The 14,854-nt window shown below is 47.7% G+C and overlaps 1 protein-coding gene across 2 annotated transcripts in view; it reads left to right on the top strand.

Annotated features, from left to right (window-relative positions):
- CCDC178 (coiled-coil domain containing 178) overlaps positions 1-14,854 on the top strand; it is a 3,486,252-nt gene that overhangs the window by 1,278,937 nt on the left and 2,192,461 nt on the right. For both annotated transcript variants that reach the window (XM_069620987.1, XM_069620986.1), the window contains exon 11: positions 3,905-4,000. In XM_069620987.1, the coding sequence (XP_069477088.1) occupies positions 3,905-4,000 (96 nt within the window). The remainder of the gene's footprint in view (positions 1-3,904; positions 4,001-14,854) is intronic.

The following is a 14,854-nucleotide window of genomic DNA, read 5'->3' as shown; positions in this document are numbered from 1 at the left end:
GTCCATGGTCTCATCTACGTCCTTTCTGTGGGCTTTCCCCACCCTAGGCCATGCGTCCTTACTACCCAACACAGTATAATAGAACACTAGTGACAAGCCACTGCTATTGGCTAGTACTTACTTGGTCTAACAGCGAGGGCCTAATGTCCGTAGCCTTCTCTATCTTTATCCCTCTGGGACTTCCTAAGGGTTTCCTCACAGATGATTTTCCCGGTTGGGGTTTGATGATGTTAGAATGATGTTTCCCCAATGTCACACTCTTTTTCTCTCTCTCTCTCCCTAATCCTCTTCCTCCTCTTTTTGTTTCATCGCCCTCCTTTTCTCTCTCCGTTCCTCTCTTTCTCACTCTATTCCCTCAATCTCCCTTCAGACCTATCTCACCTCTCTCCTTATATATCCTTTTCTTGTCCTCTCTCCCACTTTCCACTCCCTTCTCTCTCTCCCTTTCAGATCTTCTCACACTATTTCCTCTCTTTCCTTCCACTCTCCTCCCTCTACGTCCACTATCCTCCCTTATATTCTTCAACTTCCCCTGTGTGAGGGGGTCAAAAATGAGAGGCAGACACAAAGTTATGTTATTCTCAAAGTCAGACATTTTATCAAACGGAAATGGGTTAGAAAACGCAACCACCTATCTAGCCCTATTCATAATGAGGAATTTCCCTACCTAGAAAACTAAAACTAAAGATCTGTCTGTGTCAAGTACTTAGTAATTTAAATGCTGTCCTTGTGTCCAAAACATTCTAAGGGTGCAAGTAAATGTCATTGACTTGATATTAGCAAAATTTGTTCACAACCGAAATATTAAGATAACTCCAACAAAAGTGGTTTCCAAGGAAAGAACATTTGATCCAGAGGGTGGCTCACTCCCCTTGGATTTTTTGTTAGGATGGAAAAAATGTCTCTTTATCCAACTATTCTTTCTTGCAACGTTTGTATATCTTCTGGTATACTCCCCTGCCAAGAATCCTTCTATAGGTCTTTCAGATTCCCTGGTATACTCCCCGGCCATGTATGTTCTCACAATGTCAAAATACAAATACCACTTCAGGTGCCTGGTGTACCTGCCTGCCAGGACCTCTTGCATAGGCTTCTCTGATCAATGGTATACTCCTCTGCCATATATCTTCCAAAACATTTCAGAATCTTTATACTTATATCATTTGTGGATGGTCTGGTGTACTTCCCTGCCAGGAATCCTTCTATGGGGGTTTCAGATCCCCTGGTATACTCCCCTGCCAGCTATCATCACCCCCTGGAGTACCCTGCTGCTCTAGGCAGACACACCAGGTCTACTTTGCATGCCCAAACTTGCACGCCCCTCCACGGTGTTGTCCCATCAACGCTGCAAATGTGCAGCCGCTCTGTCAGCATCCTACAATCAACCGCCAGCTGTCCTGGACCGCAGCGCCCTGTTTGCTTGGGCAGTCGTATTCCCTAGAGTTCCTGCACGGCCTCCAGCCTCTCTTCCTCCAGCCTCTCTGCAGCTTTCTTTCCGTTCCGACTCTCCTCACCGATCTGGACACCCTGCGGTCAGGAGCCCCAGCACAGGGTTCATTGTGCTATCCTGCACAGCTCCCACCTGTACTGCATCTGCCATTTCTAAATGTCACTATCACTTTAGGTCTGGTAAAACAACTAGCCTGCACGTTTCAGACTTCTCTCGGTTTGCATAAACTCCGTCCTCATCTATGTGCCTGATGTTTTATGGGAGTTGAAGCCCATAGATGTTACTGGATTTCTTGTATGTGGTTTTTCAAAATTCTCACTTAGACACATCAAAACCAGAAGATAATATGGATGAGTTGTGAGTGTTTGAGTCATAGATGGGGGCCTGACTAGAGTGATTTAGAGGAAAGGTTTCTGAGTTTGCTATATGATGAAACTGTTGGATGACAACAAGCCATTAAGGACTTGGGTTTTGTAGGGTCTTCCTCATGGGAAAGGGGGAATACCTCATTTTATCCCATGGAGTCACAACCTCCCCCTGGCAGTTGTGTCCTGCCTTGTGATCTTCCTTCATATAGCTTTCCCTCGGGTCAGGATCAGTTAGCGGCTGCCGTCTCCTGGCCACATGGGAGGAGCTCACTGTGGGGAAATCATTGATGACTCCACTGGATTCATCACATATCCCTCCCCTAAAGACCCGGCTTCCCACTCTAGGGCTGTCATCTTGACAACCAACACCTACTCTCTCTCTCCTATCATCCTCCTGTAATTTCCTCTCACATTCTCTATCGCTCCCTCTTACTCTACCCCTACTCTCAAATGTAACTATCTACATACACCCCTCCTCCTACACTCACACTCACCTATCTCCCTGCTCCCTTCTCTCCTCACACACTTTGACCTACACATCATTATCACTACAGTCTTTCAAGCTTTGTTACACTCTCTCTCACACTCATACCTTACCCGGACTTTCATCCAACACTCCCACAACTTTTTCAGTACTCTGCTTGACCTTTCGCACTCCATCTCCTGGTATTTCGGTCCTCGTCCTCTCTTTCCAACATCAACCGAACACCCCTCATTGTTTCCTCTTAATGTGCGACTTTTATACTCGTGTCAATCTGTGTATTGACCTACTCCCCTTCCTATTGGTTCTAACCGGCTCTATTTGGCCAATCCTCCTCTGTGCTCTTCTTTTGGGCAGAGCTTTCATGGCCAAAAGTCTGTGATTTGCCCCATCCTATTCCCATTCACCGGTGTTCTCCCTGTTTTCACGATTCAGGGATGCACGGGTTTGCTGCAGTGGCCTTTCTGTTTCCTTCCAGTGAAGGATGTCTAGCTGTGAGTGTTTTTGTGGCTGTTGGTGGAATAAGACATGCAGCGGTCATCTTGTATTCAGCATGGTAATCTGTTGGCACAGTGGTTTCTGGAGGCTAGAGTTCTGAAACAAACAAAAAAGACCATGGGCCAGTGGAAAAGGCAGTGGTACCGATATCCATGCAAAACAACAGAGGTTGGAGGGGGCAAGGCACTGGGGCACCCCAACCCCCATAGGATTGACCCAGGCAAACGCTCTGGTAGGATCCCTCCCCCAGGTTGGGAAGGATCCTACTCCCTCTTGACAGGGTCAAGACCCATAACCTCTCAGATTCACAAGAATGAGCATTTATGTAACCTACCAAATATATACAGAGTGTTGCAAAATGTTTCTATAACTTGATTTGAGGTTAGATTCGTGTTATTAGCCTTAATTTTGGCCTCCCCATCGTTTATTTACTTTTTGTAGGTTGTAACTTTTAATTCCATTTTTAATTTGTATTCAGATTTTTTTTTTTCCGTTTTCCCTTTTTTTTATCCTGTGTGTGTTGCCGGGAATTCATAATTTCTTTTACATGTTTTGATTTAGTGTAATTTTCAGATCTCTGGAGGCACATGTTGCCATTTGTAAGACTTTTCAGAGCTTTGTAATTTCCACCGACCTTCGTTTTTTTCTGAATGTAATTGTTTTACTTCTCTCATTTTCTCATTTTCCTGATTGTATGGGGTGCTCTGTCTCTCTAAAAACTGAAATTGTCTTGTTTTTGCTCATGGCTAGGTTTATTTTTTAGGTGTTGTGTGCATTACTGAAAAATAAATACATGTTTAGAATTTCAAAATACCCGATAGATTTTCGATTTTCATTTTTTGTGGTCTAACAGTACCCAATGGCATTAATCAGTTTTGAAACATTTACTCTACAGGAGTGTTTCTTTTGGGTTTATGGAAATTCCCATCCAATGAAAGGTGCAACATTGATAGTTTTCACTATAAAAACATTCAAAAAAGTTCACAAAATGTGCTGTAGCCATATTCAAGGTCAAAGTTACAAAGGTGGTACACAGGTAATATAATAAATGGTTTCCCTTTGCAATATGTGACTAATTTGTTTTGTTATTTGCATTTGTTTTTCCAGGTAGACGATTTGAAGTGTGCAACAGATGCTCAAGAAACTAGTAACAAAAACCTGTCAGATGAATGCATACAGTTGACAGAAGAGATGATGGCCACTGTAAGTTTTTTTCCTGTTTAGAAAAAGTATTCTTTAACAAATGGCCTATCGTCAAAGATGTATTATTTCTTTTTAGTATCACATTTATTTAGTTCATTTATAGAACACAGAATACACCAGAATGGAAAAGTGATATCTGACCTACACAATCCAAATTGGTCAATAAAGCCCCTAATTGATTTGAAAGTTGAATTCCAGATGTGAGGAATGAGGGAGAAGAAAGCGGGTCACCATGCTTACGAGAGACTAGTAGAATATTGATGGAAGAGGAACGTTTTTTTCTAGGAATTTAATGCTTGCAATTCTTTTTATTTACGTACGTTCATAAAAGGTATTACAGCAAGAGTAAGAGGGACCTTCTTGAATATAAACATCTTAGTTCTTGCTATTCCTAATACAGTATTTTCATAATACTCCCAATGACATAAGAGACCCTCCAGCATTGATAACGAGAGGAGGATATAAAAGGGCACCTGGAAGTTAATATAACTTTGTGTTCTACTGGGTCAGCCTTGTAAATTATTAAATCAAATTTAGAAAAAAACAAAACTCAAAAGCTCCCCAATGTCAAAAGTCAAATTCATAAAAAAGTAAGTATTGATAAAAAAAGTGAGCACTTTACTCACAATAGGCCTCATTAGGAGTAATGAGGTACCAGCAAATATTCAGTAATTTTTTGTAATCCTTTTTTTTCAACAAGACTTTTTATTGAGATTTTGATCACATGTATATGCAGATGTGTACATTATTTAAGTCATCATGAGACATGGACTAAATAAACACAAATAAAACACACGTGAAACCAAATGTCCAACATAACATCGTGGGGGGGGTAGGCAGGGGGATCTGGAGATAAGCATCTCGGGCGGGGGTGGGGAGCTTCTGTTCATTTAGTCACAAAACGAGGCAGCTGCCAGGGTAGGCAATTGGTCTAGTGTCTATGGGGGCGGATGAGTCAAGGCAGATAGGTGGGGGGCTGCACTGCTTTGTTCCAGAGTCACTTGTATGGTAAACGAGTGTGGGTGCACCCTGCGGGGGTGCAAGCCTAGTTAGTCGAGCTTAGCTATCCAACGGAGGGATGGTGGTTGTCGTACTACACCAGGGAATTGTTGTGCATAGTCCAAAAAGGGCTTCCAGATAGCAAAGAACTTGCTCCTATTCCCTGCATGGAGGGTGGATATGTTTTACGCAACTGCGATGTCTCAGCACTTCGTCCACCACATGGAGACCGCTGGGCCTTCTGGGTGTTTCCATAGTCTTGATATTGAGATTTTTGCTGCCATGAGTAGATGTGAAGGTCTGCCAATCACCCAGTCATCGGGAATTGGCTGTCTCCCAAATCCCCTAATAAGACTATTCCTGGATCCCACGGGATTATTAGGCTGGTGAGTATTTTGATCTGCTCTAGTACCTGTTTCCAGAACCTTGCAGTTTTCGGGCACGACCACAGCAGGTGGAATAGTGTGCCAGTGTCTGCACAGCATCTGCAGCACTGCGATGGGATAGCAGGGTTGCTTTTGTTGAGCGTCTCCGGCATCAAATACCATCTGTACCACATTTTGATCACCCCCTCTTTATTGGTGACGCATTTCGAGCTCTTGTGGATTCTTGCCCAGATGCGGCTCCACTCCTCCACTACCAGTTCCCTGCTTATGTCCCGTTCCCACCTCTGCATATAGGCTTCATTCTTGTCCGGGTCTCCTCTGTCCAGGAGCCAATATAGGGTCAAGATTTTTCCACTGGGTCCGAGCGCTGTCAGGGTTCGCTCTAACACCGTCAGCTCCCTTCTTCCGTGCGATATGATCGTGTCATGGGACAGCCAATGTCTGAGCTAGACGTAGCGAAATTGCTCCCCCTCCAGTACTTGGAATTTTGCTTTGCTATCATTAAACGTGAGCAATGTGCCATTAGCGTAGAAGTCTGCAATGTGCCTTAGCCTTCCTAGCTTCGATCTTTCGAAGCTATTCGGAGTAATCCCTGGTGTGAAGTCAGGGTTCTCCCAGGTAGTGGACAAAAGTCCAACTGTGGTTGTGCAGTTCCATCGATGGGCTGCTTTCTTCCAAGCTCTCCACCGTGTTTCTGGTTGCTGTCAGGGAGCCGCGTTGGGAGGGTTTTTGGGCCAAGCGATGTGGGGAAGTGACTAGAGGGTAGTGGCACCAGTCTTCATCCAGTTTCAGCCAGCGTGGGCGATTGGTGCCTATAGTCCAAGTGAAGGCCGGGGCGAGCTGCGCCTCAAGGCAATATCTATCGACATCCGGGACCCCCAGGCCGCCAGCCCCTAGGCTTCGAAGCATCACCTTCCAGGCTATTCTTGGCTTCTTCCCCGCCCAGTCAAATTTTAGTATGTTTGTCTGTAGTTTCTGCAGATCTTTTTTAATGACTGGGATAGGGAGGGCTGTGCAGTGGTAAAGCAGTCTCGGCATCAAGTTCATCTTTACTGCCGTGATTCTCCCCATCCAGGACACTTCAGCGGATCAGGTCAGTCTGCCACTCTTTAAACAGTGGCAGAAAGTTCAGCTTATACGCCCGCTCTTTTTTCCTCGGGATTTGGATTCCCAGATAGCTGAGATGGTATTTTGCCCATGGGATGGGGAACTTGGCCGCCAGGGAGTCCACAAGTACACTAGGGGTCCCCGTGACGCCGCCCCAAAGCTGTCCAGTTCTTGACAGAGGGCGTTCATGGAGGTTTCTGGCTGAGTTAGGGTCAGCAGTACACTGTCCGCATAAAGGGCTGTTTTGTAGGTTTCCCTTTTTACTTCCAGACCGTGAATTCGCAGGTTCTGGGGAATTCTGCAGGCGTATGGCTCCATGGATAAAGCGAATATGAGCGGGAACAGGGGGCAGCCCTGTTGGGTCCCTCTGGTTATCTGGATCCTAGGTGATCTGCCGCTGTTTGTTCTAAGAGTCGTGGTGGGGTATTGATAGTTTGCCAGAGCCTATTTTGAGAATTTCGGGCCGAAGTGTTTCAGGGTTTATTCTATGTACCTCCAGTCCAGCATGTCAAACGCTTTGTGGGCGTCAAGTGACAGGATAGCCATGTGCTCCCCTGTTCTGTTCACTGACTCAATGATGTTTAGGGTGAGCCTGGTGTTGTCCATCTTGATGCGGCCTGGGATGAATCCCGTCTGGTCTGGATGGATCAACTCCGGGAGGATTTTTGCTAGTCTGTGCGCTAGCAACTTGGAAAATATCTTGGCGTTATTATTCATCTGTGTGATGGGTCTGTACGAAGAGCAGAGTTCTGGGTCTTTCCTGGGCTTCAATATTAGTACTGTCAGGGATTCCTCCATTGAGGGGGTGATGCTGCCAGATGAGAGGAAAGTGTTGAATAGGGATTCCAGGTGGGGAGCCAAGATATGAACACGTTTTTTATAGAACTGGGTAGTGATTCCATCGGGGCCCAGAGCCTCGTTCTTCAGGCAGCGGATGGTCTCGGCCACTTCCTCCGTAGTGATGGGAAGTTCCACGGTGTCCAGTTGGGGGGGGAGGGCTGTCTGAATGGTGCACAGGTAGTGAACTTGCACCTGCTTGTTGGTTGGGGCCCCTGATATGATGTCCCTGTGGTGTTCTGAAATGATCTCCAGCTTTTCCGCTTCTGCGCAACAGGGCTTGCTGTGTCGGTCTCGAAGGATGAGTATATTGTTCTGAGTGCGGAGTTTTTTGTACAAGCAATTGATTAGCCTTGTTGCTGTTTAAATAATAATATTACTGGTGCCTTCCTGCTTTCGTCGTTTGGCGTTCTTTGAAGTTTGCCTCTCATTTCGCCACCTCTTCTTCTAGCTTGGAGAGTTGGAGTTGATGGCGTTGCTTGAGTGCCGCTGTGCAGTTGATGGCTATACCTCAGATTACTGGCTTCATCGCATCCCAGACCACAGCTTCAGAGGTGCCTTTTGCTGCGTTTTCCTGGAAGTAGTTTGTGAGGGAGTCTGATAGCTCACGCTGGATGCTATGTCTGTCAAAATATAGACCTTTGTGGAGGTGCCAGCAGGCCCTCAACTCGCAGACGGGCTGTTACTGGGGCATGGTCCAATATTACTCTGAGGACAATCTGAATGTCTTCAATACATGGGAATAGCGCGCTGGACGTTAGAAGTAAGTCTATCCTTGAAAAACCCCCCGTGGATATGTGAAGAGAATGTGTAGTCCCGTGCATCATTGTTAGCGAGCCGCCACACATCGATGGTTCCGGTTTCCCTGATAAATTCTGCCATCCCCAGTGCTCGGGCGAAGTGAACCCTAGTAGGCCGAAGTGTTTTGTCAATGTTGGGGTCTGGGGTAAGATTAAAGTCACTGCCAATCACCAGGGGGCCTTCTGTGAAGGTGGTTATCAACCGGAGGACATTGCGTAAGAAACGGTCCTGAGCATCATTTGGGCAGTATATCACTCCAATAGTGATCGGGAGCTCAATCAGTAGACCCTTGAGTAATGGGTATCTCCCCGCTGGATCCCGCTTAATTGTGATTTGCATTAGGGGAACCTTGCGGTTGAGGTGTATGGCAATGTCCCTTTTCTTCTGGCCTGACGAAGCAAAGTACCGTCTGGGATATTGTTGAGGGCTGCACCGCTTTTCGTCGGGCGTCCGCAGATGAGTATCTGGCAGGCATACAATGTCCGCTTCGAGTTGAGCTAGCCTGCATTCAACCGATTTGCGTTTTCTCAGTAAGTTCAGACCTTGAACATTCTATGTTATCATGGTAAATTCCTTAACGTTGGCCATCATCTGGGACGACTATGTTTGAAGATTCCTTTAGTGGCTTTATCCAGTAGGCCTCCAGTGACCCAGTTTATTCATTGAGTTGCTTGCCCCCTGTTGAAGCTCTCATTTCCCCCCTTTTCCATCTCCCCACACCCCACCCCAAAACAAAACTAGGTTGTCAGGGCCAGCCTTCAACCAACGGGGCATCCGGCGAGGCCAACGCAACCAATTTATGTGGAGGCTGCTGAGCCTCTTCTGTCAATCGCTGAAGCATGAATTTATTTCTGGCGTTCAGGGTCAGTGGAGCTCTGGTTCCAGGCCGATAGAGTGCGGGCCAGACCTCGAGCTAGGGATCCATGTCGGTTATTAGGAGGTTAGACAGGTTGGATCCTGCTTCTTTCAGTCCCCCCTGTTCCGTTTGCTTTTGGCCGGGGGGCTCCTGATCCTTCGTCGTCTTTCTACTCGGGTCCAGGAGTGTTTGAGCTCCTGTGAGGAGGGCTGTCCGGAGGGCGTAACTCTGTCAGGGTCAACCTCTTCTGCTTCCAGGTTCAGCAGCTTGTCTGCCTCTAGCAGGGTTTGTCTTCCCAGGTGAACGACAGGTACTTGGGGTACCCCCAGCAATAGGGGATCTTTCTCTCTGAGAGCCATTCCGTAACCGGTTTCAGAACCTTCCTTTTCATTAGCGTAATGGCTGCGAGGTCCTGATATAGGGAGATGGAGGCATCTCTAAAGCATATGCAGGGTATGTTTCTGCCTTCCCACATTATTTCTTCTTTCACTTTATAGAAATGAATCCTCACCAGAACGTCAGGCGTAGTGGACGTGCTTGATCGCGCTCTCGTTCTGTGGACTCTATCAAGCTTGAGAGGGGAGTCATCAGGGAGAGTCAGGATGAAGCGGAAGAGGTCATTGACATAGTGCTCCAGGTCTGCATCCGGGGCTGTTGTTGGGATTCCTCTAAGGCGTATATTGTTGCGCCAGGAATGATTTTCAGTGTCCTCCTGCTTGAGCTCCAGGGCCTCACATCTGGCCTCCAGTGCTGTAATTCTGTCCGAGCCCCGATCGATTTCGTAGCTGTGTTCGCACAGGGTATTCCCCACCTCCGCCGACCGTGTCTCCATTTCCCCAACTTGCTTGTCCAGGATTGTGATCTTACTCATGACCTCCTCCGTGCTCTTCTGGTACTCCTTCGTAATCGCTGACAGCAGATCCTGCAGGTCTGATTTTTGTAACCGCCTGTGTCAAGGGGCCGGTGTCAGTCGCTGTGTGTAGCTCTGTGGATGTAGTTTCATTGCATTCCCCCTTCCTTGTTTTATCTGTTGCCGGGGTTGACAACAAGGGGAAGATGTCCGTCTGTTTTGTAGACTTAAGGTGCTTAGCCATAGTGCCCCCTGTATTCCATGTGTACCGCACAGGGAGGTGGATGGGCCTGCAGAGGTGGACTCCCCCACCACAGAGTGACTAGGGTGAGGTAGCCGGTATCTTCGTCTGCCGTTGCTGCTCCTGATGCAAGACGTCTTGTTCCTGGGTTTTGCCTCTTCACCCAAGTCTTGATGAAAGGGATGCCTAATGCTGAAACGGTTTGTTTCGGGGAGTGCCAGGCTCAGTTCACACCCAGTCAGTGCCTTTGTGGAGCTGAGAAGGGTGCTCGGTGCTGCAGTTCGTGGCTGGGAGAGATGGAGGCCGGGCAGTGCCACAGTCCCAGAGGCACCCCCAGCTGCTGCAAGTCCTTGAGGAGCAGAGGTTACCTGTAGCGGAACCCTCCAGGCCCCCAGTAAGGGCCAGGGGGTGGTGAGGGCTCCGGGCTTTGGGGCAGTGCGGGGGCCCCCGCAGGGCCCTGGGGCAGGTGCCACCTTACCTTTGGCTGGGAGATGAGAAGAGCGGCCGCCGGAAGCGGACTTGAGGCTGCTGTGGAGAACGGAGAGTGCTTACAGTAGAAGATGGGCTGGGCTGGGAGGCACCCCAGTCAGAAGGGCTTTCAATGCATGCTGGGGCTCCCTGTTGGCACTCGTCTCACGTCTCAAACCCCCAGAGACACGGACAGACTCATCGGGGCACACTGTGTTGTATGGGGTTGACAGGAGCCAGATGCGGGGGTTCCCGGTGGTGGGTGCCGTCTCCCAAGCTTCGCTTTCAGTCACAGCTGAGGGCCGCGTTGCCGCAGTTGCTCCACCTGCAGCCAGCGGGGCTCCAGAATGCGGTTTACCTCGACCTACCCTTGGACCGAGGGCTGTTTGGGCCAGGTGCTAAGGTCGGCCCGATGAGGACTCTGTTCACTTTTGGCTACCGGGCCCAGCCTTGGGCTGGTGAGGGGCCGCAGGGCAGGTTCAGTCACCTACTGGGGCCTTTAGGGCTGATGCGCCCAAGAGTCGATTCATTTTGCTGATGCGGGTGGTGAAGGAGGATGGTCAGGGACGCACAGCAGATCTCCTCTCCTTCCCGGCGCATGCAGCGCCCTTCCAGTGCTACTCGGAGCTGATGTCCCGGGAGAGTCAGGGTTTCCTTGGGATGGCTTGCACGATTGTTATCTCGGCCTCTCAGTGTCCTGTGCCGTGGTGGGCTGTTCCGAGGTGGTCGGCCACATAGGTGGACGGCTCCCCGTGATTAGGCTGTCGTTGGGTCAATCTCAGCTACTTATGGCTGCCACGGTGTGAGAAACGGGGGACAAGAGCCTTCTTGAGAGCGTGTGGGTAGACTCCGCCAAGTCGCTTCACTTGGACCAGGTTCCACCAGGGCGTTCGTTCGGAGCCTCGGGTAGCTTCAGCGCAGTGCAGCGGCCACCATTTTGCTGCTTGTAACGGCTCAGCGTGGCGCTAGCTCTCCAAGTGGGAACCCTCCCAGCTCCAATGTTGAGGGAGGCTGAAAGTCACCCAAATCCGCTGCACATCACGGGCGACCGTTCACGTTGCTTCTGGGCATTAGATGATCTGCTTCACCAGTGCATTTTCGCTGGATGCGTGACCTCTGCGGGGAACTCTCACAGAGCCGATCCGACCGACCATGGCTCCAAGCCACACATCCCCGTATCCCTTTTATTTGTACTTGTACTTACCATTACGCGTAAATATCACAGGTGTTATTTCCTACCTTCTATAAATCTAAAAATACCACGTGAGGTAAATACTGCAAGATCAAGAAATGTTAAATACTGCAAGATCAAGAAATGTATTCTCATTCATAAATTAGTAAGAATAAAACATAATTAGCCTTGGGACAAAAGGTTGAGCATTTTTGCATTTTGGTTGGGTGAGTGTAAGAAATAGTTGAGATGCAGCTGAGTGGTGTGAAACCTACAGGCTTTACTGTGACTTGACCAAAACCTTGCACTGCGCCAGATGTACAAATCAGGCACTGGGTAGAGAGACGTTGTGCCATTAGAGTGCACACTGATTTCCCCATGAATATTAATGAGGCTGATTTATATGTGCCCCTCTTTGCAAAAGGAGGCCACTCTAGATCTGCAAGGGACAGTTGGCTTATATCCCTAACTCATTTTTGCGAGGCAGCCTGCATTGTGACTTCTCTCCCTTTAAGGCACAGCTGTCACAATGAAAAATAATTCTGTATTGGGAACTAAACTTCAGCAGTGCAGCTATCAGTCTTGGGACACTGTTGCCTGCAACCCTGAGCCTGTCCTCTGCCATACATAAAATGAACAAGTGGTCTTCCATTGATCATCTTTACTTTGTGCAAATAACTACCACCTTCCTTGGACAGTTTGTAGTCATTCAATGCTTTGTAATCACTTTAATTGTCACAAGCTACTGAAGTATTTCCCTTGTGAGTAAAAAGGCAGGGGACGATTGCGAGTTCACTCCCCCAGTTCTTCCTCTTGTCGCTTGCTGTGTGAATATTGCAATATACAATTCTGATTCTGGATTAAAGTGTTTGATTCATATAATGCATAATCTAGTGTTGTATTTACAAAACTAGAGCCTTTGTGTTACACTTGTTTTAAAAACCCAAACCAGTTATACATTCTGCCCAAGATGCTACATGCACTTGTTAAACATGATTTAGGTATGGTAGTCATATTAGTATATCCAGAAACTGTACTGACAATCATGGAGTTTATGGGAAATCTACCATGTAAAAAAATACTCTTTAAAGTTACTTGAAATTGTACGCTTTTCAAGTATTGCTGGTGACTTCATGGCCTTAATTCTTTCTTGAATTTCAGTTTTGAGAGCAGTCATCCAGTTCCACACTGTAATGTTTTGTTTCCACTCATTATGGCACGTAAGCACAGGCTAAAGTACCTTCTTCCATTTTTCTTGTTGCAGTGTTAAATAAGAGCAATTTTGCACACAAGTCAATTCTAGAACCAGTGGCCAGTTGTATCCTTTCTTTGATATCTGCCCCATTATAACACAATTTGACAGTCGAAGAATAAATGTGAGTGTGCCACAGTTGCATGCTTGGTGCTATACAATGGGTCTGTGGTGACTATAGGAATAGGGGCCACCACTCATTCTTTTAAGGAGACCCCCAGATCAGGTATAAGGCATAACCACCAGGATTCTCAGCCCATCCCTAGCCTTTTGTGTTTAACCCACTCCAATATCCCTGAAACCCATATGGTAATCTTGGAATATGTCACCTCGAGGAAACCAAAGACGGTTTTGGGATAAGGTCCATGCCGCTCATGGAGCCAGCCCCTCAGACATTGTTGGACTGTACAGTATGGATGGAGAAGACTGGTTTACTAAAAGACAAAGGTTCGGGAGTATTGCTTGCACAGTTAAACATGAGGCCTACTAATTTTTCCTCATGAGCTCCTAAATGTATCGAAAAGCTGTATTTGCAGATGTGAACTGAGATGCTGGCACTAACAAGTAGTGGCAGCATCAGTGCTCCAAAGACTGAAACCAAGATGGTGGGCGCTGGTAAAATAGCATCAGCTATTGGAGCCTGTGGGTGTCCACTAGCCAATTAATAGCACCTAAACAATATAGTCAGTGCCCAACCAGAATGATTGGTTACACGCTACACACACCTGAATGCAATTGAACGTATGTATGTCCCAAGACCATTCCCATGTGAGGATGAAAGGGAAGTGAGACCAGAGGGGGCTGTGAGAGGGAGTCGGGAGTACAGAGAGTGACGTGCAGGTTTCAGCATGGCAGTTCCGCATGGAGGAAAGGAGTCTAGGTAGTGAAGCAGAGGTGAAGGAAGCTCAAATAAGAGCAAAAGTGAATGAAGAAGAAACACGCACACTGGGTAGGGAGAAAGATGAGTGGATGTGCAGGAGGGAGTATCAAGAGTGGAAGAGAAGGGCGGAACAGGCGGTACAGAAGGGACATGAGGGGAGGCCGCAGAAAGGTGACAGACGGGAGTGATGAAGACGAAATAGCGAGGCTTGGTTGTATTAGACGACAGAGAAGAACAGTGGAGGAGGTGGAAAGGAGAAACAGCGATGAAAGAATCAATGAGGGAAGAGCGATGGATGGAGGGGGTGAGAACAGAGCAAAGGAGGTGGATAAAAAGACAAATTAAGGGGGTGATTGAGGGAGGCAGTGGAGGGGGTCAAGGAAGAGAACGGAGCAGGAATGAATATAGAGAAAAACAGAGCAGAAGAGATAGTGTGACAGAGCAGCGAGGAATCGAGAATGATGAGTGAGCCTAGGGGTAGAGAAAGAATAAGAAGATGAGAGGATGAATAGAAAGAGGAAAGGGGAAGCCGAGAAAACAGGCGAGGGGATGGACAGGGGTACAAGAGGGAGTCCTCTGACTCTCAGTCCTTGGTAAACTAAAGCAAGGGTGGCAAGGCCTCATAATACTATTGGGAGCTCAGCTCATCCCCCAGCTGAGCAGAACCCCACTGGCAAGGGGGAAGGAAGCATATAAAACATGGTGTCCAACCTTCTGAAAGTATGTGACAACCAAACACCACACAGACATCCGACGGTATGTATGTATGTAATGTAATGGGATTTATAAAGCGCAAACAAAGACCTAAAGGCATCAAGGCGCTAGCGGAGAGAACATCACCGGAGAGGAGAGAGGGGTAGCCACCAATTAAAATAGGAGAGTTTTCAGCTGCTTTCGAAAAATTGACAGAACGTGAATGCTTCTAATGTGAAAGGGAAGAGCATTCCAGAAAGAAGGGGCCAGCACGGAGAAAGATCTGCCGCCTGCGCGACAACGGCGAAAGCGG

This window comes from Ambystoma mexicanum, chromosome 5q, assembly GCF_040938575.1.
Source record: "Ambystoma mexicanum isolate Mex_15411 chromosome 5q, UKY_AmexF1_1, whole genome shotgun sequence".
Taxonomy (NCBI): Eukaryota; Metazoa; Chordata; class Amphibia; order Caudata; family Ambystomatidae; genus Ambystoma; species Ambystoma mexicanum.
The sequence above is the reverse complement of the archived record's forward strand: the minus strand, read 5'-3'. Positions and strand labels throughout refer to the sequence as shown.